At 52.0% G+C, this 18,588-nt stretch overlaps 9 protein-coding genes across 9 annotated transcripts; 5 read left to right on the top strand and 4 right to left on the bottom strand.

Annotated features, from left to right (window-relative positions):
* Nucleotides 1-374: 374 nt before the first annotated feature.
* rgd1 (putative Rho GTPase activator (Rgd1)) lies at nt 375-2,855 on the bottom strand (the record flags this gene model as incomplete). The annotated part of the gene is made up of 9 exons (XM_024833216.1): nt 375-486; nt 551-621; nt 676-770; nt 825-974; nt 1,027-1,540; nt 1,592-1,800; nt 1,853-2,459; nt 2,538-2,591; nt 2,676-2,855. The coding sequence occupies 9 exons, from the start codon at nt 2,853-2,855 to the stop codon at nt 375-377; spliced, it is 1,992 nt and encodes a 663-aa protein (XP_024696374.1).
* A 377-nt stretch (nt 2,856-3,232) lies between these two features.
* P168DRAFT_2335 (transcription factor domain-containing protein) lies at nt 3,233-6,057 on the top strand. The gene is made up of 6 exons (XM_024833369.1): nt 3,233-3,623; nt 3,806-3,912; nt 3,974-4,282; nt 4,338-4,775; nt 4,841-5,106; nt 5,159-6,057. Exons 1-6 carry the CDS (start codon nt 3,384-3,386, stop codon nt 5,938-5,940), a joined length of 2,142 nt encoding a protein of 713 aa, XP_024696375.1. The 5' UTR covers nt 3,233-3,383; the 3' UTR covers nt 5,941-6,057.
* Nucleotides 6,058-6,241: 184 nt separating this feature from the next.
* P168DRAFT_300602 (putative quinol monooxygenase) lies at nt 6,242-6,827 on the top strand (the record flags this gene model as incomplete). The annotated part of the gene is made up of 3 exons (XM_024838443.1): nt 6,242-6,397; nt 6,480-6,592; nt 6,677-6,827. The coding sequence occupies exons 1-3, from the start codon at nt 6,332-6,334 to the stop codon at nt 6,825-6,827; spliced, it is 330 nt and encodes a 109-aa protein (XP_024696376.1). The 5' UTR covers nt 6,242-6,331.
* A 1,028-nt stretch (nt 6,828-7,855) lies between these two features.
* On the top strand, nt 7,856-8,792 carry racA (putative Rho GTPase Rac; the record flags this gene model as incomplete). Its single annotated transcript, XM_024837934.1, has 6 exons — nt 7,856-7,888; nt 7,984-8,016; nt 8,068-8,126; nt 8,191-8,371; nt 8,433-8,665; nt 8,732-8,792. The coding sequence occupies 6 exons, from the start codon at nt 7,856-7,858 to the stop codon at nt 8,790-8,792; spliced, it is 600 nt and encodes a 199-aa protein (XP_024696377.1).
* Nucleotides 8,793-9,347: 555 nt separating this feature from the next.
* P168DRAFT_300604 (RNA-binding protein) lies at nt 9,348-10,435 on the bottom strand (the record flags this gene model as incomplete). The annotated part of the gene is made up of 3 exons (XM_024838444.1): nt 9,348-9,537; nt 9,597-9,825; nt 9,886-10,435. The coding sequence occupies 3 exons, from the start codon at nt 10,433-10,435 to the stop codon at nt 9,348-9,350; spliced, it is 969 nt and encodes a 322-aa protein (XP_024696378.1).
* Nucleotides 10,436-10,842: 407 nt separating this feature from the next.
* P168DRAFT_323016 (uncharacterized protein) lies at nt 10,843-12,169 on the bottom strand. The gene is made up of 5 exons (XM_024840628.1): nt 11,727-12,169; nt 11,463-11,643; nt 11,312-11,410; nt 11,204-11,256; nt 10,843-11,137 (listed from the first exon to the last, which is right to left on the bottom strand). Exons 1-5 carry the CDS (start codon nt 12,097-12,099, stop codon nt 10,956-10,958), a joined length of 888 nt encoding a protein of 295 aa, XP_024696379.1. The 5' UTR covers nt 12,100-12,169; the 3' UTR covers nt 10,843-10,955.
* A 128-nt stretch (nt 12,170-12,297) lies between these two features.
* Nucleotides 12,298-14,279, top strand: P168DRAFT_2390 (uncharacterized protein). Its single transcript, XM_024833642.1, has 5 exons — nt 12,298-12,528; nt 12,579-12,825; nt 12,892-13,318; nt 13,383-13,925; nt 13,980-14,279. Exons 1-5 carry the CDS (start codon nt 12,439-12,441, stop codon nt 14,077-14,079), a joined length of 1,407 nt encoding a protein of 468 aa, XP_024696380.1. The 5' UTR covers nt 12,298-12,438; the 3' UTR covers nt 14,080-14,279.
* Nucleotides 14,280-14,350: 71 nt separating this feature from the next.
* On the bottom strand, nt 14,351-15,346 carry P168DRAFT_277447 (cytochrome oxidase assembly protein SHY1; the record flags this gene model as incomplete). The annotated part of the gene is made up of 3 exons (XM_024835611.1): nt 14,351-14,460; nt 14,511-15,023; nt 15,100-15,346. 3 exons carry the CDS (start codon nt 15,344-15,346, stop codon nt 14,351-14,353), a joined length of 870 nt encoding a protein of 289 aa, XP_024696381.1.
* A 233-nt stretch (nt 15,347-15,579) lies between these two features.
* Nucleotides 15,580-17,554, top strand: P168DRAFT_285979 (UBX domain-containing protein). The gene is made up of 5 exons (XM_024836255.1): nt 15,580-15,714; nt 15,788-15,840; nt 15,931-16,049; nt 16,115-17,270; nt 17,333-17,554. Exons 1-5 carry the CDS (start codon nt 15,636-15,638, stop codon nt 17,369-17,371), a joined length of 1,446 nt encoding a protein of 481 aa, XP_024696382.1. The 5' UTR covers nt 15,580-15,635; the 3' UTR covers nt 17,372-17,554.
* The last annotated feature ends 1,034 nt before the right edge of the window (nt 17,555-18,588 follow it).

The following is an 18,588-nucleotide window of genomic DNA, read 5'->3' on the forward strand; positions in this document are numbered from 1 at the left end:
GATGGATTCATCACATGGGGGACTGGCGCTAGTTGCAGTAAGGTTTAGTTGGGAGTGGAATTTTCATAATGATCCAGATGTGTGGAGGGTATATGTGTAGTATGAAATAGGTAGGTAGTAACAAGTATGTGATAGTAAGTAAGAAGTAGGTAGTAGGTATAGGTATCGGTAGCAGGTATAAGTAGCAGGTAATAAACAAGTGATGAACAACCCAGACGACGGAATCTGAGAACGTCATAGATAGCCAACTTAAAGAACACAAGGGGAAATAGATAAACAGGGAAAAAAGATATAGCAAGCGGAGGAGATAAAAAGACACGCATATTCCAAGTTACAAATAGTAGCTAGCATTCATTCATTACGAATCGAATCAATCAGTCGTCGTCGAAGATCTGGAAGGTATTGACGAGGACGGTCTCGATGACGCGCACTTGCCATCCTGCGTCTGCGATGTTGCCGTGGGAGCTGGCGCCCATGAGGGTTGGTCTGTTTATCGCGTTAGATTTGTGACCGTTGATGGGATGTGGGATATGAGAGGGGGAGGGCTTACCCGAAGCAGATGGCGATGTTGCCCGCGTTCATGCGGTTTTGCGTGTAGTGCTCTTGGATTTTGTTGAGGTGCTGGGTGGTGGTTAGTTTGGTTTTTACGGGTGTGTAGAGGGGCTAGGGGTGTACCAGGACGAGGGCCCTCAGGGTGGCGTAATGAGCGTCTGGCAGGTTGTTCACCAGCGCGTGGATGGTGTCGCGACGTTGGGTGTCATCGTCAAGGCCTGAGATTCCGTGTCAGCGTTTAGTTTCAACGAGACTTGCGGTTTGATACGTACGAGCTGCGTTGACAAATTCGGTATATGACTGGGCGGTGAATAGCGGATCCGGCAAGTCCCTGAAGAACTGCTTGAGGAGGCCGGCCACACTGTTCACGTCGTGGTGGAAGTTCTCGGGGTTCGTGAAATCCACTTGGGAGGAATCTGTCGCTTCCAGTCAGAGAGCCGATAGCTAATTAGGAAGAGGGAAGAGGCAACTCACCATTGTCGAAGAGGGACTTCAGCTGCGCGATTTGGGTCGCACTGCCCGACAGTCGATAGATTCCTTCCATGTCCAGTCCAAACAGCTCGATGGCCTGGAAGCATTGGTACACGATCATGGGGACAGCGGTCCCGTCTCTCTCGTATAGCTCCTCCAGTGAGACGCCAAACACGGGCTTCAGCGGCGGGAGGTGCTGCTGCTGCACATTGTTTACAGGTGATGGTAGGCCACCGACCACGGTCAGCACCTTCTCTGGCGGCGGGGGTCCCTGGGCGTAGGTGGGCTGCTGGAAGGGAGCTGATCCGAATGAATCGGGGTTATGCGGGTACGGGAGCTGCGGGGTGTTTGAGGCTGGTGCCGGCGCCGGCGCCGGCGCTGGCGCTTGCGTAGGTGCTTGCGTAGAAGTGAGGTTCGGCTGCGAGAATGTCGAAGGGAGCATGGTCGATTGGCGCTTGTGCTGCGTGCTGGTCTGTGACATTGGCGCAGGAGGGCCCGACGACGTCCCTGCAAGTGTCTGAGGACAGGATTAGGCGGTGACCTAGAGAGCTGGACAGGAGAGACTCACCGGATGCCGCTCGTATTTGATCTGTTCCGACGTCACAGCGCCGGGGTTATTTGCGTGGCTTAGGATATATTCGTGATAGTCTTTCTGGTTGTCGATTTGGAAGACCACCTCGTAGAGGCTCTTAGGCCCAATAGCGGCCGTTCCCACACCGTCCTTCAACGGGCTGATGGTCATACCTTGGCCCAGGAGCAACTTCTCGTTGAACGTGGCTATACATCCAGGTCAGTCCAGCGTCAAGAGATCGTCGAGAACCGTACATACCAAACTTCTGGAGCTGCAAGGCCAGCCCCGAGTCACACTCAGATATTAATTGCTGGATGTTCTGCACTGCCTGGGGGCGGTGGGTCGCAATCAACTCCTTCCGCGCCGTCTGGGCGGCCTGGACCTTGGCGGCGTAGTCCGAGTCGGCGTTCTGCACCTTGCGCAGCAACTCCTCCTCATGCTGAGCCGCCGACTTGGGGCCCTTGAGACCAAACTTGCCCCCCTGCTTGTCGCCCGTCTTCACGCGGTCGTACTGCTCCGCCAGCGATTCATACTTGGACTTGGCCTTCTCCGCCGCCGTCTCGGCTTCCAGCACCCGTTTCTCTGCCGTCAGACCCGTGGCCTTCCACTGTTTCCGGCCCTTCTCGATGTTCGCGGCCAGCTCATGCAGGTCGTCGGCCATCTGCTGCAACGACACGGAAAACTGGAGTCCATGGTCGGCCATGCGATCGTGGAAGCGGTTCAATCCGTTATAGCTCTGGCTGTAGGTACCCTGGCGGTTTTCGGAGCGGAGAGAGGCATCTTGAAGCGAACGAGACAGCTTCCTCAAGCCTTGGGCATGCTCTTCTTCCAAGCTGGAGCGCTTCTTCAGAAAGGTGGAGAAGTCCTGGGACGATATCCCGTTAGTCACTACCGTACTCCTGAAACGTAACAAGTGGAGGGGAGAGAAGAAGAACAAACGAACCCTAGCAGATGCGAGACTTTGTTTCAAACGGTTCAAAAGAGTCGTGACACCAATCTATCCAATGCGATCGTCCTCTGTCAGCTGTACCCTATCGATAGGGGTATGACGTTTTCCCCACTTTGGGGGAGAGCCACGTACATCCGAGTAGATCACTTTATCCAAACGAGCCTTCAGCTCATCCGAGATAGACAACGGATCCGATGGAGGTTCAGTCCCTCCTGCCGGACCACCAGAGACAGCACTTAGTGGGGGCGCATCGGGTTCATGAGGGGAGGAGTTGGCCGGAGCGGCACTATCAGGCAAGGCAACATCGGCCATGGAGATTGATCAGAGGGGGATAGTGAAACAGTCAAATAGTAAGTATGGGAGCAATTGATGGAATTCGAGAGTGTCCGACAGACAATGATCAAGTCAAGGCAATCAGAATGGCTGCAGCCTATTATGGAGCAGATGGTGTTATGCGATCAGGGGAGATCCAACCACCGCATCTCCTCTGGGCCCGATAGGTGGGCGGTGAGCGGGCTGCCGTCATTCTGCCGCCCCAATCTATGCCATTCTTATGCACTGCTATACACTGTCCAGTCATCCACTATTCAGGCTGACTAAACCCTGACTCAGCACTTACTCAGCAGCACGTGTTCCCCCGAGTTTCGCGCATCAAATCCAAAAACATCGTGAAATCCACACGTTTTCCGCCGATTTCCGGCACATCTCACCCTGGAATTCGCTGGTCTTGCTGGTTCACTGCTCTGCGTCACGTCCCCAAGTCCCGCATGTGTTTCTAAACGGCCCCGCACGGTAGTTGGTGCCCATCTTGATCTGATTAAATAGGAGCCGAAAACACCGATGGATCTGGACTATCGGAGTCTTTTGGCACCAAATGGCCTGTCATCTCATGTCAATCTGATAACGCCCCCGGGTGCATCTAGCGACCCTCGGAACCACCCCAGTATGCCCGGACCATTGACGGCGTACGATCAGTCCTCTAGGAATTCCGAACCTTGCAAGATGGAGAAGGCCCCGCCTGTCGCGAGAAAGCGCCGGGGGGGGAGTCGGAAGGCTTGTAATGAATGTAAGCAGCAAAAGGTATGACACTCATGTATTGAGGTTTTTCTTTTCTTTTCTTTTTTTTTTTTTTTGGTTTTTTATTGTTTTGTTTTTCTTCCTTTCTTCTGTCCATATATCAATCGATCCCGTACTCTTGATACTACATATTTGGTTACATACGTGGAATATCATGGGTTGTAGCTGGTGCTGAGATCGAATAGCTCAAATGTGACATTGTCTCTGCCCCTGCTACGGCATGCTCGCGTTGCCGGCGTCTGCAAATTGAATGCAAGGTCGAGCCGACCTTTACGCGCATCTCCAAGCGCAGGTAAGCTCGAACAAAAGGACCTGAGACCCATCCAATGCCATATTGACAAGCGATGTCTCAGACGCAATGCCGAAATGGAGCGAGAGATCGCTGACCTCCGGCGCCGGCTAGCCAGCGGAGAACATGCGCCGGCGACAGAGGCCAACGCCAGCGATGATTTATCCCAGTGTTCGGAAGATGTGTTCTGTCGCCCCGACTCCGCCGGGGTTTCCGCTAGGCAACGACCCATGTCGGCGCCGTTGGGGGCTCAGCCACTGGCCACCCCGATGACCATGCACCAGGATGGGCCCATATTGTCCCAGGAGGACAATCTATGGAGATTGGAGGATGTGTCTTTGTCGAAGCCGCGCGTGGCACGCTTATTTGACCAGTAACGGACCCTGCGCTCCCGTCCATTGTTGACAATATTAACCCCGTCTCCTCAGGTTCTTCAAGTACTATCACCCCTTTCTACCGCTATTGAACGCGCAGAAGCCTCCAGACGAGTACCTTCGTCGGTGTCCGTTGCAGGCATGGACCATCATCTGCATTGCCAGCCGAAGGGCTCCATCCGAGCCCGGCCTACTGAGTGCACTCTCGGGACCCTTCAGCCGACTCCTCTGGTCGACCATCACCGCTGTCCCCCAAGACTATCGTGTGGTCAAGGCCCTTTGCCTTCTCTGCACGTGGCCTCTTCCCACGACGAGCCAGAGGACCGATGCGACCTTTATGCTCAGTGGACTGATGATGCAAATTGCCATGCAGCTGGGGCTGCATCGGCCGGTCCAAGCGGAGGAGTTTACCACCTTTCGCATGGAGGCTCAAGGGGAAGCCCTCAAGGACCGTCTGCAGACGTGGGTCATTTGCAATATAGTAGCACAAAAGTGGGCAACCATGGTCATCTCTACTCACCCCTCGAACATTATGCTGACTACTTCTTTCTTGATAGCGTCGCCACTGGCTACGGACAACCGCCAGGTACGATCTATGACTGGGCCCTAGAGCCACCGTCTCTGCGAGACGCCGACTACAGCCCTCCGGAAGATCTCCAGACGCGTCTTCGAATCGAAAAGTTCTGTGATCGGGTGACGAAGTCGCTGTACAGCAGCAAGCCCGAACCGGCGGAGTTCATCAGCGCGGAGAAGCTGCTGATCGTGCAGCTGCTGGAGAACGAGCTCCGGGATATGGAGGTGGAGCTTGGGCGGAACATCTCGCGTACGTCTATCTAAACCACCAACCGGTCCTTTCTAACACACATGGATACTAGATATCAACATGATTCATCTCCGAGCTGCCGAGTTACATCTACGGTATTTTGTGTTTCTAGGCGCCAACGCGCGTAGTGACGATCTCACAAAGCTGTTTATCGCCACGACGTCCTTCCTCGGACGAGTCCTCGACCTAGAAACCTTCCCCGGCGAGCTGATCAGCCACGCAACGAACTACATCCTGCAGATGATTGTGTCGGCGGCGTTCGCACTGATGAAGCTCCTCAAGAGCGTCTTCAATCGCCACATCGACTTCGAGCACGGCAAGCTGCTCTTCAACGGGGCGATCTCAGCGATCCGACGGATCAGCGTGATGGACCACGACCGTCCGGTGCGGCTGGCGGACATCCTGGCGCAGATGTGGAATGCCGGAGGCGTGGAGGCGGCGCTGGAGGAGGACTCGCTGCAGCTGAAGGTGCGGTGCCGCATGAGCATGAGCCACGTGTATGACACGGTATGGCGGTGGCGGCAGCGATTCCGGCCAATGAAGAGTATAGAAGATCCTGGTTTGTTCTCTTTTTTTCATCTTCCCGGTAAAAAAGAGAAAAAAGAATCTTATTTTCTAACTGGACCAGCCATAACCGCGCAAACCAACCTCGGAACCGGACCCGGCCAGCTCAGTCGCGCAGACGAGTCGCTCGCAGACCCGAGTCTGATCTATCCGCCCAACTTCGACAACGGGGCGTTTATCAGCGAGGCGGGGTTTTCGGAGGTGTTTGATTCATTGAACTGGGTGTTTGAAGGGATCCCGGATTCTTTTGTAGCGCCTCCTGTGATGTGAGGAATGTGCCAGGACCCCCTCCCTTGGGTACGCTATAACCACGAACAAAAGGAGTTCAGGCGTGGATGATTTATGACGAGTGTGGATACCAATCTGTATATAAAGCGTATATATCTCTCTATATATATCTGTTATATATTTCTCTTTTCAGAAATATACTCTATACTAAGTAATGTTTGTTTGGTATTACTGTTCTCGGAGACCCAAGTATGAGTTTAGTAATCGCGTGAGCGGTTGCGTATACCCCTCTCCAGGATGATCGTTTTCGAGAGTTCGCCTGCTATTTATTAACCATCCAGGTCTATCCTATTCATTACTTTTGAATCCACTGTTCCCTTTCCTACAGAGTCACTGTCCTTACTGAGAAATATCGACCAGTTCGATTGAAACGATGACCGAAGAAGCGGGCGTTAATATCGTGGCGGTGATGTATCCGAAAGCGGGCAAGCTGGAGGAGGTATGTTACCTATCTTCCTCTTCATCCATATTACTTGGGTTGAAAAGAAGAAAGAGAGGATGAAGAAACTGATGATCAATAGTTATCAACCCACCTCTCCGACCTGTCCAAACAAGTGCAAGCGAACGAGCCTGACACGCTGCTGTACTACGCATTTGCCAATAGGGATGGGAATGAGATTACTGTTGTTGAGAGGTATGTCTCCTATATCATATACTTGAGTGTATACTTGAGTATATCTAGTATATACATATCGGTATCTATATACTAATGAAATAGATACCGCGATCAAACGGCCCTCCAAACACACCTCCTCAGCCCGTACTTCCGAGACTTTGGGAGTCGGGCATCGCCACTGATGGAGAAGCCGTATGAGGTCAAGGTTGGGAGTGGATTTTTGCCTGGGTCGGTGGGGGTGTTGAGGGGTTAATCTTATATACCTTTCATATCTCTACAATATATAAAGATATATATATATATCTCATATATCTTACTGGGTAGAATGCATAGTACGGATAGAAAGTAAGAACCTTCTATCCCCTGTTGATAGATACTGGTACAGACGCCACTGTGTGACGGAGGATGTTGATTACCATGCGGAGGTCGATTAAGTTGGCGGGCCGTTGAAGAATGGATTGTAATACCTTATAGAACAAGGGTGGGATGAATATAAATGGGAAGGATGGAGTGGTTCAAAAGGTAAGAAAAGTAGAGAGACAGTGGAACTCACAGTAGAAAGCATAGTGGAAAAACACGGTGAGAGAATACCGTCTGCATTGAACCTCGGATGGTTGATTTGGATCTCTCCCTCAGGCTCCCAGTTCTCGTGATCTATCGTCTGTATCTGTATCTGTATCTCTTGATCAATCCTCCCCAATTCTCCTCCTCTTCTCCCCTCTCCTACTATCTGGATTCTCCCTCGCATGGACCATCCTACTCTCCTGTCAATCCACCATTATCCACTTCTACCCATCCATTCAGTCGACTACTTTGGTTCCCTCCACTTTTCCCTTCTTTTCCCTGTCCTCCCGTACTAAAATAGTCCCCCCCATTTCCTCGTCTTTTGCCCCCTGACTGTCCTTTGGGATCGTCTCTCGTCATTGGCCATTTTTATATTAATTCTCATTTTTTTTACTCTGATTGATCGATTTCTATATTCCTAGAATTTATCTTTTATATTGGATATCTTACACCTCCTATTTTCCAGCCTCGATTCCATCCTTCATCATCCGTGGTTGAGCTCAAACTTAACCATCAGTTGCTGTGGTTTGTCCTTGCAGATAGATACCCGCTTTGGCCTGCTGCTACTTTCGGGTCTGGTTCTTGTCCTAGCTTTGCTTCTCTGGTTCCTCCCAAGCATTTCCCTCTCCTCATCCCCTCTCCATTGTTACTTTGTTCCTCTCTGGGTCGCTTCTGTTTTCCGCTTCTCTACTCCTCCCCCCAAACCTTGATCCCATCATGGCCACGGGTCCGGCAACTCAATCGTTGAAGGTACGCCTCATTCTTCTTCCCTTCAGTCGACATTCTTATTCAACTCGTCATCAATCGACATTCTTATTTGAGACATTCCGCTAATCAATCCACAGTGTGTGGTGACCGGTGATGGTGCCGTTGGAAAAGTGTGTATCCCCTCCTCTCCTGTCGCGTCATCATCGCTAATCTCTACCTAGACATGTCTCCTGATCTCTTACACCACCAACGCCTTCCCCGGGGAATACATCCCAACTGTGTCCGTCATCTCTCTCCTCCCCCCCCCCCGAACCAACCTCCCGTTCGCCTATTGACCCCCGCAGATTCGATAACTATACGGCCAGTGTTATGGTGGATGGGAAGCCCATCAGCTTAGGACTGTGGGATACTGCTGGACAGGAAGATTACGATCGCCTTCGCCCGCTCTCCTACCCCCAGACCGATGTCTTCCTCATCTGCTTCTCCATCGTCAGCCCTCCCTCCTTTGACAACGTCAAAGCCAAGGTGCGTCCACGCGAACCCCTCCCATCGCACCCACCCATCCACTGACTTCCTCCTGATGTAGTGGTTCCCCGAAATCGAGCACCACGCGCCCGGAGTGCCCATCATCCTCGTCGGCACCAAGCTCGATCTGAGGGACGACCACGCGACCATCACAACCTTGCGCCAGAGAAAGATGGAGCCGGTATCCTACGAGCAAGCGCTCTCCGTGGCCAAGGAGATTCGCGCCCACAAGTATTTAGAATGTTCCGCCCTCACCCAGCGCAATCTGAAGAGCGTGTTTGACGAGGCGATTCGGTATGCGCGGCCCCCCTCCATCCCTCACCCTCACTCTGGCCCTTTCATTGACTGACGCTTCTCCAGGGCCGTGCTGAACCCTCGACCCGCCACCAAGCAAAGGGGCAAAAAGTGCCTCATCCTGTGATTCCCTTTGCTCGTTTGATCTCTTAATAATCACCATTAATACACGGCGTCTAAGTTGGTGGGGGTTCGGTAATGTCCCCCTGATGATTGTTTGGTTCTGCCCTCTTCTCCTTCTCCTACTCCTCATATTTGATCCGCACTTGATTACTTGGTCCGACTTGATCACTTGGTCTGCACTTGGTCCGCACTTGATCCGGTGCCATGGTCCTTCCCACGGGTCCAACTCTTTCTCCCTCTTGCTCCTCCTAATGCAGTATAAAGATGTAACATGTCAAACAATATCACGCAATGAATGTCCCTTGATGGGTTTGCCGGTCTATTTTCCCCAAGAATGGATGTAGAGTTCAAAACCATACATATATATCTACCATAGTACAGTACGTAATCCAATGTTAATTGCCGTCTATCCTATCCACAGCAAAACAAGAGAACAAAAAGGATATCTCAAAAGAAACACCAATATGCAACTTTTCATAGTCCAGCGCATAAAAAACCACATACAAGAAGAAATAAGAAATAAGATAAAAGGAAATAATATATCAAGAGGGAATAACATCTAAGCCATCTGCCTTCTCCGACTAGGATGCACACCCGCAAAGACATCCGATTCGTCCGTCTGCGCAGCCGGGCCCTTGTGCTGCTCCTGCTTGGTCTGCTTCACGGCGCGCTGGCGCTCCTCGAACAGCTTCTTGTTCTTGGCTTCAATCTTCGATTTGCGGTGTTCGGTGTTGCCTCCGCCGCCGGCACTATCGACATTAACATTAGTATCATTGCCAACATCGGATGGCGAGTGTGGGAAACGTACGTCAACTCAACATTGATCCGTCGCGCGGGATACTTCCCATCGTCAAACGACGAGTGGTGGTAGAGCTTGAGGCAGGTCTTCATGCGATCGTAGTTGTCGAACTCGACGAAGCCGAAGCCGCGGCTGTGGGTGGGCTTGTCTTTTTGCGTGGCGACGCGCACGGAGGCCGGCGCGATCTTCTCGAAGTGTTTTGTGAGGGACTCGGTGTTGGCTGAGTAGGGGAGGTTTCCTATTTTTTGTTAGTTTCAAGGATTTGTATATAGATGCATTTTGAACGAGGGGAACATACCAACGAAGACGATGAATCGGTTTCCTTTCTGGCTAGACGAGGCTTCGTCGGCTTCTGCTTCCGCTTCTTCGGTTTGCGCGCCGTTGGGCTGGGCGTCCTGGGATTTCTTCTCCTTCTTCTTGTCCTTCTTCTCCTTCTTGTCTTTCTTTTCCTTCTTGTCCTTCTTGTCGCTGCCATTGACGGCCGGCGCTTCCTCGGTGAACTTCACGTCCACGTCCATGGCGTCCTCGGGCTGTTCGGCGCTGTCCTTGGATTTCTTCTCTTTCTTTTCCTTCTTGTCCTTCTTTTCCTTCTTCTCCTTCTTGTCCTTCTTCTCTTCCTTATCCTCCTTCTTCTCCTTCTTTTCTTTCTTCTCCTTCTTGTCCTTCTTCTCTTTCTTGTCCTTCTTCTCCTTCTTCTCCACAACCTCCTCCTGAACAACCGGCTCCTCAACAACCTCCTTCACCTTCTCCTTCTTCTCCTTCTTCTCCTTCTTGTCCTTCTTCTCCTTCTTAGCCTTCTTCAACTCAGGCTCGGCCGCCTCGGCCGCGAGCTTGCGCTTGTCGCCCATGTTGTGAAGTAATAATCAAAGAATAATAAAAATGGGTTGAGTAATTGCGAAAAAATCTCCCCAGTCAGTATAACAAAATTGGGGGTAATAAAGATGCTGGATTGAAGATCGCGGAAAGCGGGAAAAATTGTAGGAAGAAAAATTACATTTTCTTTTTCTTTTTTGCCGGGCGGAGAGGGCGGGCGGTGTGTGTTATCTATATCAATATCAATCAGTGATGGGCGTCAGGTACAGTCAGGTACAGTGCTTATTATGTACCTAGATCTTTGGTTTTGTGTTCAATTGGACTGTGTGTCTGAGGATTAAAGTATTTGTTTTCTGCAAATGCAGGTAATAGCCAGTACATTTTGTATAGAGTCTAGCAGGTTAGAATTTCTCAAAGAGGGATAAAGACCGCGACAGCTGTCTCAAGACTTAGTAGTATACTAACTATACTACATAGAATGAATTATATACAAAATACGTAACTCGCTCTAAGCGGACAAAATAGAACCAAACGCCATGCATCGCATTTCGTCGCTCAATACACCAAGATCTGGATGGGCTTCTTCTTAGCCCCATACCGCTCCCGCAGCTCCGGACGATTCAGCAGCTTCAGCAGCGGGAAATGCGTCTCCTTCATGTCGAAGATGCCGCGCTGTTTCTGGTCCACGTAGGATCCGTCGATGACGATGCGTTCGAGTTCTTCGAGGTTGAGGGAGCCTATCTTCGTTAGTTGATTATTCCATGGAATATCAGTGGAAGGGAGCCAGGAGAAGAGGGACATACCGGCGTCGATTAAGTCGGAGATGCGCGCGGGCGTACCGGCACCAATAGCCGATCTGTGTGATATAGTTAGTCGCAGTCGTTGTTGATTGATTATGTGGTTGAACATACCGCGATCTTTGCAGGAATTGCTTAGCTTCTTCAAGCTTGATGTGTTTCGCGAACAGCTTCGCGACAATGGACTCTTTGTGCTGGAATGTGCGCAATGCCCTGAATTTACTATTAGTATCTTGGACGCTTTGATGACTGTGTCGACACTCACCGGACAACGTCGGCAGATCGCAGCGCGGCGCCCGAGATAACCAGAGTATTCGGTGCGCCCTTCTTTTCGGAGGCCTGGGACAGCTTGGCGCCCTTGTTAGGGCTGAACGCCTTCAGAAATGCGGGGAGCTCCTCCAATTGTCTCGGTTTGTCGAAAGACGAGGTGTCCAGGAATGCGGAGTCTATATCCATAGTATCAGTATCAACCGTAACATCGTCTCGACCCGCGACCCCCAAAGAAGAGAGGGAGAGGAGAAAGACTCACCAGGAACAGACATATCGCTCAGCTCAACAGCAGTCAATTCCTTATTATGCCGCTTCGCCCGTTGCACAAAGTGGTCCGCAATAAGTCGGCCGTCCATCTTCCCGATAGCTTCATCAATTCCACCCTTGGTCTCCGTCTGCTTGGTATCTTTAGGCTTCTCGTCCTTCTTCTCGGTCTTATCCCCATCCATCTTCTTCTGATCCTTCTTGTTCTTCCCCTTTCCGCTCTTCGCTTTCTTCGTGGTGGGCTCCGCGGCGTTGCCGCTGGGCGTCTCTGCCGGCTTCGAGGGCTCCTCGGCCTGTCTCTTGCGCTTCTTGTCCACCTTGGCGGACATAGCCGAGGGGTTAGATTTGGAGGGCTTTTCGGCGGCCATTTTCAATATCTTTCGTGAATTGTCGAAAATCCAGCAATTCTTGACTTGATAACGAATTGAAGGAGTGCGCAAAACGTCGCATTGATAATGCGGTTCGATCAACTTTTTTTTGCTGAGTCAACCGTGCTTATCGATAAGATACCGCCAAGACCCGTGATCCTCTTATTATGGTTTCGACGCGCTTTCCACTCCTCCACCTCCGCCTGAAACTCCCCACTTGATTCGGTTTGCGGCCAATTGCCCGCTTAATTCTTTGCATACTAGTCATTGGTTTGAGCTCTTCTGGCTCGGATTATTGTCCCCCAATTGGCTTGATATCGACCTGGCTGATTCCCTACCATGTCCGCAACCCCCGAACCGCGTGGCCGTCGGTCACGGGGGCCCGCGAACTCGGTGACCTCTACACCAGGAGACACCACCCTGACTGGGGTAAGATCCTCTGTTTGTCTTACAATTAGGCAGGTTTTAATCTAAAATAGCTCCAGCGTCTTCCACGCTACCCATACACACCAAGTCGGCTCGCAATGTCAACAACGCCATCCGCAAACCGATCGGTTTCTCGATCGCGACTCACGCCCCGTCAACGAGGAGTCAACGCTCCATCTACGCCCCATGGACTCCGTGCTATGCAGCGACGCGCTGCAAATACCCCCGGTCGTGACCGCAGACGAAGCGGGCCGGCCAAGCGAGAAACGACATTTGATATCTTGAGGAATCTCGGAAAAGGTAGGATGGTCCACGGATATCGTCATGCTTTCGGGCCGAATTGTTTGCTAACATCCAATTGAATAGCCCTTGCCCCTGTGTCTCAACCTATCCGATCGTCGCCCCAAGTCGCCCTGGAGCCGGAGTCGGAGCCGGAGCTAGATGAGATCGAGGAACTCGACAACGAGCCTGAGATTGAGCGGCCTCGTTTGTCGTTGCCGCTAGCGGAGGAAGAGGAAGAGGATGAGGACGAGGGTAGCCCGGAGCCACGCCCGCCTCGTTTCTCGCTGGCTTTTGAGGAAGAAGACATTACCGTTGAATACCCCCGCCGAGCGCCAAGCGAACATGACAAGGCGCGATTGTCGATGGCGAGTTTTGGTGCGCCTCGCCTGAGCGAGTTTGGCGATGCGACTAGATTCGAAAGTGACAATGAGGATGAGGGTGATACGGGTATTATGCATGATGTCGACGGCCAGGATGAAACGCTTATGAGCCAGGGTGCTTTCGATAGAGGGTGTGTGGATTTTCCCCCCTTACCCCTATAGCTTTTTGGTAGGCTGTGGCTGACTACTCTACAGAGGCGAAACGGAGGATCTTGGACGGTTCAACTTTGACTTCAATTTCCCGTCCCCGCCCCCGCCGGGTGATGACCTGGTCCAGGACGAGCCGATGAATGACGATGAGTTCGAGCTTCCGGCAGTCGATTTAGAACCAGGGCCCACCCCTGCGTCGGACGACAGCGATGATGCAGGCGATGCTACGGGCGGATTTGGCTTGGGGCTCGATCTTGCCGCTCCCGTCTCGCCCAGTCAGAGTTCCGGGGTTCTCGGGGGAGGGCTGCGTGACGAGAGCACTCTCTTTCAAGGAACCAAACAGAAGAAGCTCTCGCGACATGGTATCCCTGTTCCCAACCTGCCGACAGGCGTGGTGAAGAAGTTGGCCACGCGGTTTGCTCCCTCGAGGGCGGGATCCAAGGCGAAGATCAGCAAGGCTACGCTGGCGGCCATTGAGCAGGCGTCGGCCTGGTACTTCGAACAGGCCGGTGAAGACCTCGCGGCGTACGCCAAACACGCCGGTCGAAAAACCATCGACGAAAGTGACGTTACAACACTGATGAGGAGGTGAGTGGGATGGACTCCGGTGCTTTCTACATTGACTAGAAACTAATTGGCTAGACAACGACACACCAGCAATGCGACCACGGTCTTCTCTCTTGCGCAAAAGCATCTCCCCAAGGAGCTTTTGCAAGACATGAGATTGGCCATGCCGCCATGAACAATACTGTACAGGTACAAGTACATGAAATAAAAAGGAATGGAGAACCAGAACAAGTTCGTCTTGAACTTCCCAAACGCCATCGACAATCGCCACGATTCACTCCATGGACCGGAGAATGTCTACCAATTCTTGTTTTGGCGGACACGGCGCGTGGCCTCGTTGGGTCTCTTGCGGATGATCATACCCAGCATGATGGACGTTGCCAGAGACAGGCCAAACCTATCAAGGATTAGCTAAGGAACCCGCTATGCATGCGTCGGGACGGGACCTACCATGTGAAGATGTACTGGCTGTGGTTGTTTCGGAGGTTGACCTCCGCTGCGCGACCAATGGGAATACCTTTGGCTGCACGATCATACGCCTCCACCATATCCGGGACTGTGACATAGACTTAGCTTAGGAAACACCACCCATGGCAGACCACTTACCCATCGTCTGTTCAATCCAGATTGGCTGACTGCCCGTCAATTGAGCCATCTGCTCCACATCAGGAAAGTAGAACTTCCCATCCTCGGGCTTATTATCCGGCGTAAACATATTCTTCTTCCACGGCTCCCGTAGCAACCCCTCAACAGTCACCTCCCCCTGCGGCAGCCCCGCCGCCCTCAACTTCTGATCCTGCAAGCTCCTCGAGATCCACCCCCGGTTAACCAGCACAGTGCCGCGTCCCCCGTCCCGCTCCAACGGCGTCACCACCAAGAACCCGTCCTCGCCTTCCCGCATCCGCGGCCCAACCAGCATCTCCTGATCGTGCCTCAACCGACCCGTAGCGTAAACCCGCCGGTAATCGAACTCGTTCACTGCGTCGGGGTCGACGCGCGATGGCAGCGGCAGAGGCGGCTTCACGAGTCGGTCTTCGAATTTCGAAATCAATTTCGTTTTCCAGTCTAGTCGTTGGATTTGCCAGGCGCCGAGCCCGAAGGAGATGATGGGGATCAGTGCTGTAAGTCGTAGTCAATCAATTAGCACTGTGATCATTCACAATATTCAGTCAGTTAGCCAGTCAATCAACCATACCTAGGATAATCAACCCCGGCCCATGCTTCCGGCCCGTCCGCACAATTCGCGCCGGGTTATCAACCACCGATAACCACCGCGGATCGTCCGCCATGTTCTGGTAAGACCGGACCTGTTGTCGGCGACACCGGGCGCAGATCGAGTCGGGTTTGAATGCCGCGCGAGGGCCGCGCATTGCCGCTGTTGTCGGGGGCTGCGCCCACGCGGTCGCGGCCGTGCGGTTCAAGGCCGACAAGACGGACCGCATGATGAAATCAGGAATTCGCGCTGACTCGCTTGTGTGTTAAATTTAGTTTTGGCTGTATAAAGTCGGTGGTGGTGACGGGAGGTAGGTGGGAAAGTAATATCCGACTGGAAAAGATGAAGAAAGGTGAAGAAGTTCGGAGGTGGTTGTCGGGTCCGCCGAGGGGCGGCGGCGGGCCCGATCGCCCCGACATCATCATGCTCTCTCCCTTCGACACTATCTTCAATTTGATTCACCTTCCTCACTCTTGATAACTTCGTCCGGTTGATTTATTATTTCAATTGTATACGCGATGTTTTTCGCTGGGAATCTCCAGGAAGGCATCGCCCTTGCTGTCCAGCAGCAGAAAGCAGTTGTCTGCTTCGTGCGAGGTACTACCACTCCACCATACGCAACCTACCTACTGTACGATAACGATCACGAAGCTAACACCAGCAACCCCAGACGACGAAGAAACAAGTACACAGTGGGAGGAGCAATATTTCAAGGATGACGAGGTACCTCCACCGACTGTCTTCTCCAAACCCCAAACCCAAACCCAAACCTGAACATAAACGCCAACGTCGGTTTCTTCCCGAATAAATTAGTTTGCGCGTGTCCTCGCCGAGAGATCTGTCCTTTTGCGCCTCGCCAAGGATGCTCCAGAAACGGGTTTCCTGACGTCCTTTTGTCCCGTTACTAAGTATCCGACTGTTGTGGTGATCTTGTACGTGTTGATTGGATTGGATTGGTTCGTGCTTGTTTCTTTGGGTGTTGACCGGTATGTTATAGGAATGGCATGCTTCGCGAATATATCGTCCCGGAGACGAACAAGGAGGATTTCCAGCGGCGGTTGAGAGATGTTCTTGAGGATAGGACGGATGCGACTGCGACTGCGTCTGCTACGGGGGCTGCTCAGGATCAGGCTCAGAGCCCGCAGCCTCAGACCCCCATAGGTACTTCGACTGGGACGACCGCCACCCCGGCTTCAGCTTCAGCTCCGGCTCCGGCTCCGGTTACTACAGATACATCTGCGCCTGCGCCTGTTCATGCGCCTGCTCCTGCACCTGTCGCGAATCCTGCTTCGAGCTCATCTCAGTCTGAAACGCACAATACAGAAACAAGGAACCAATCGGGGCCGTCGCAAAGCGAAAATATACGCTTGGGGGAGAGGAGCTTCAATGTCGCTAGGACTGACAATGCGCAGAAGTCGGCTTCAAAACCTGCGCAATGGAAGCCGGAACAGAAGCCACAACAGAAGTCAGAGAAGAAGCCAGAGAAGCCACAGCAAAAGCCACAAAAACCGCAAAAGGAAAAGGAAGTGAAGCCGATTCCAAAGCCTTCAGGCCCCAGTACAACAGATCACTCCGAGCAAAAGCCTAAGCCTCCTCGGGGTCCTCCTAAAGAATATCGCCTCCAGGTGCGGTTATTTGACGGCAGTTCCGTGCGATCAAGCTTCTTGCCTTCACACACTATCCGCGCGAATGTCCGTCCGTGGCTCGACGGTCAAATGGCGGAAGAGAAACGCCCGTATAACCTCAAGCACATCATGACGCCCCTGCCCAACCAAACGTTGTCCATTGCCGATGAGGAGCAATCCCTTGATACGCTCAACCTCGGGCCCACGGCCAATTTGGTCATGATCCCGATCAGAACTTATACAGAAGCGTATTCTTCGACCGCCAGTCTTCCTGTCCGAGCGGTGTCCACCGTATACGGGCTGGTTTCGTCCACGGTGGGCGCGGCCACCGGTCTAGTTGGCTCGTTTCTAGGATACGGTCAAACTACACCAGCCCCGTCCCAGTCTAGTCCTGATCCTTCTACCTCATCGCAGACGGGATCCAGTGCAGCAGGGCCACGCCCGACACCACCTACGGGCCCGAGAATCAGAACGCTACAAGACCAACGCAACGAAGAAGGAGACAAGCAGTTTTACAATGGGAATCAGGTACGTGCTTTACCCGGGCATTTTTACTGATGGCATCCACTAACGTATTTCCTCCGGTGTAGCTCAATTTCGAGCCTCGGAAAGATGATGATGACAGGTAGTGCTCGTGATGGGCGATGGACTTGTACTTTAGTTAGCACAGGGCGTTGAGGGTTTCAATTATCTTCCTTTTCATTCCAAAATTGCAGGTCTCTGTATTGCTATGGATGGCTCACGTCATTGAATTATCAAAACTAGTTGTTTTATGACAGTTCCAATTCGGGTTTTCGATTGGAATGTCGTCGAAGGTTATGTACTAAGGTAACTATTCTCTGGTTTTTGTTTTATTCTACTTGGTATTTGCTAGCTGGTTTCTCACATTGCGTCCTAGCACCAAATTACCGAATTGTGTTTTCAGTGTTTCCGAGTAGTCGAATATATAGTGTGATATTCCGATATATACCCCGTTATATATAGTTTCGGTTCTTCCTACTACCTATCTCTTTTAGCATCGTTACACTAAGGGCATTAACGTAATCTTGAAGAGAAAGAAAAATATAATCTTATTCTGTAACATATATTCCATCCTAGCATTGGGGTAGATAGCTTTGCGAGTGACCAAGTCGGCCATGACGGCCTCAGGCAGCACTCTATAAACCATACACTGAGATCATTCTTCACCTTCGAGTTTCTTTCCTTCTCGACTGACCATCTCCACTGCAGCGTCAACAATGGAACCGACCGACAGCTATCTCTTCATGGTCCACAGTCATTGCTCGTTGCTTAAGGGATTACCTCGCATTCACCTTCCAGGAATAGGAAGAGGCAGTACCGGCATCTGGAAATCTGCCTCTACTTCGGCATTTTAGACTCAAATTCATCAACCTCAAAAACTCCGGCTAGAGCCGGGCATACTGATTATCATTATTGGTGCCTGACGGAATCTCTTCTCAATGCTTGCCCCAGACCATCGAAAAACAGGGAAAGTCCATGCAGATACACAGCCTTACCAAAACCCGGTGACGTCGGGTCGGGTCCAAGTGGTCTGGGACTCGAACTCTGGCTCTCCGACAAGTCCGATGGAGACGCAACAAGTATTATGGTGGATCTATTGCCGAAGATCTGGGGATACTCCCGCATACACCTTCCAGACGCGGTTCCGTCCATCGGCATGGTGGGGATCACGGCTTCTCCGACTAGTACCAAGGTCGAGGCACCGCAGGCTCTGCCTCTAATAACGCACTACCTTGACAAACTGCTTGACCATATCTAACCGGTCGGTTTCGATGCCGATCTAGGAGTTTTCTTCATATGTCCCCATAAAATTCCGACTTGGACC

Source organism: Aspergillus campestris (assembly GCF_002847485.1).
Source record: "Aspergillus campestris IBT 28561 chromosome Unknown P168scaffold_1, whole genome shotgun sequence".
Taxonomy (NCBI): domain Eukaryota; kingdom Fungi; phylum Ascomycota; class Eurotiomycetes; order Eurotiales; family Aspergillaceae; genus Aspergillus; species Aspergillus campestris.

Coding starts and splice junctions, on each gene's coding strand:
- P168DRAFT_2335 (XM_024833369.1), top strand. CDS start 3,384: ATGGATCTGGACTATCGGAGTCTTTTGGCACCAAATGGCCTGTCATCT. Junction 3,624..3,805: donor ATGAATGTAAGCAGCAAAAG/GTATGACACTCA, acceptor GAGATCGAATAG/CTCAAATGTGACATTGTCTC. Junction 4,283..4,337: donor GTGGCACGCTTATTTGACCA/GTAACGGACCCT, acceptor CCGTCTCCTCAG/GTTCTTCAAGTACTATCACC.
- P168DRAFT_323016 (XM_024840628.1), bottom strand. CDS start 12,099: ATGGCCGCCGAAAAGCCCTCCAAATCTAACCCCTCGGCTATGTCCGCC. Junction 11,257..11,311: donor CAATTCCTGCAAAGATCGCG/GTATGTTCAACC, acceptor TATATCACACAG/ATCGGCTATTGGTGCCGGTA. Junction 11,138..11,203: donor CTCCGACTTAATCGACGCCG/GTATGTCCCTCT, acceptor TAACGAAGATAG/GCTCCCTCAACCTCGAAGAA.
- P168DRAFT_2390 (XM_024833642.1), top strand. CDS start 12,439: ATGTCCGCAACCCCCGAACCGCGTGGCCGTCGGTCACGGGGGCCCGCG. Junction 12,826..12,891: donor CTTGAGGAATCTCGGAAAAG/GTAGGATGGTCC, acceptor CCAATTGAATAG/CCCTTGCCCCTGTGTCTCAA. Junction 13,319..13,382: donor CAGGGTGCTTTCGATAGAGG/GTGTGTGGATTT, acceptor ACTACTCTACAG/AGGCGAAACGGAGGATCTTG.
- P168DRAFT_285979 (XM_024836255.1), top strand. CDS start 15,636: ATGTTTTTCGCTGGGAATCTCCAGGAAGGCATCGCCCTTGCTGTCCAG. Junction 15,715..15,787: donor AGTTGTCTGCTTCGTGCGAG/GTACTACCACTC, acceptor CAGCAACCCCAG/ACGACGAAGAAACAAGTACA. Junction 15,841..15,930: donor AATATTTCAAGGATGACGAG/GTACCTCCACCG, acceptor CGAATAAATTAG/TTTGCGCGTGTCCTCGCCGA.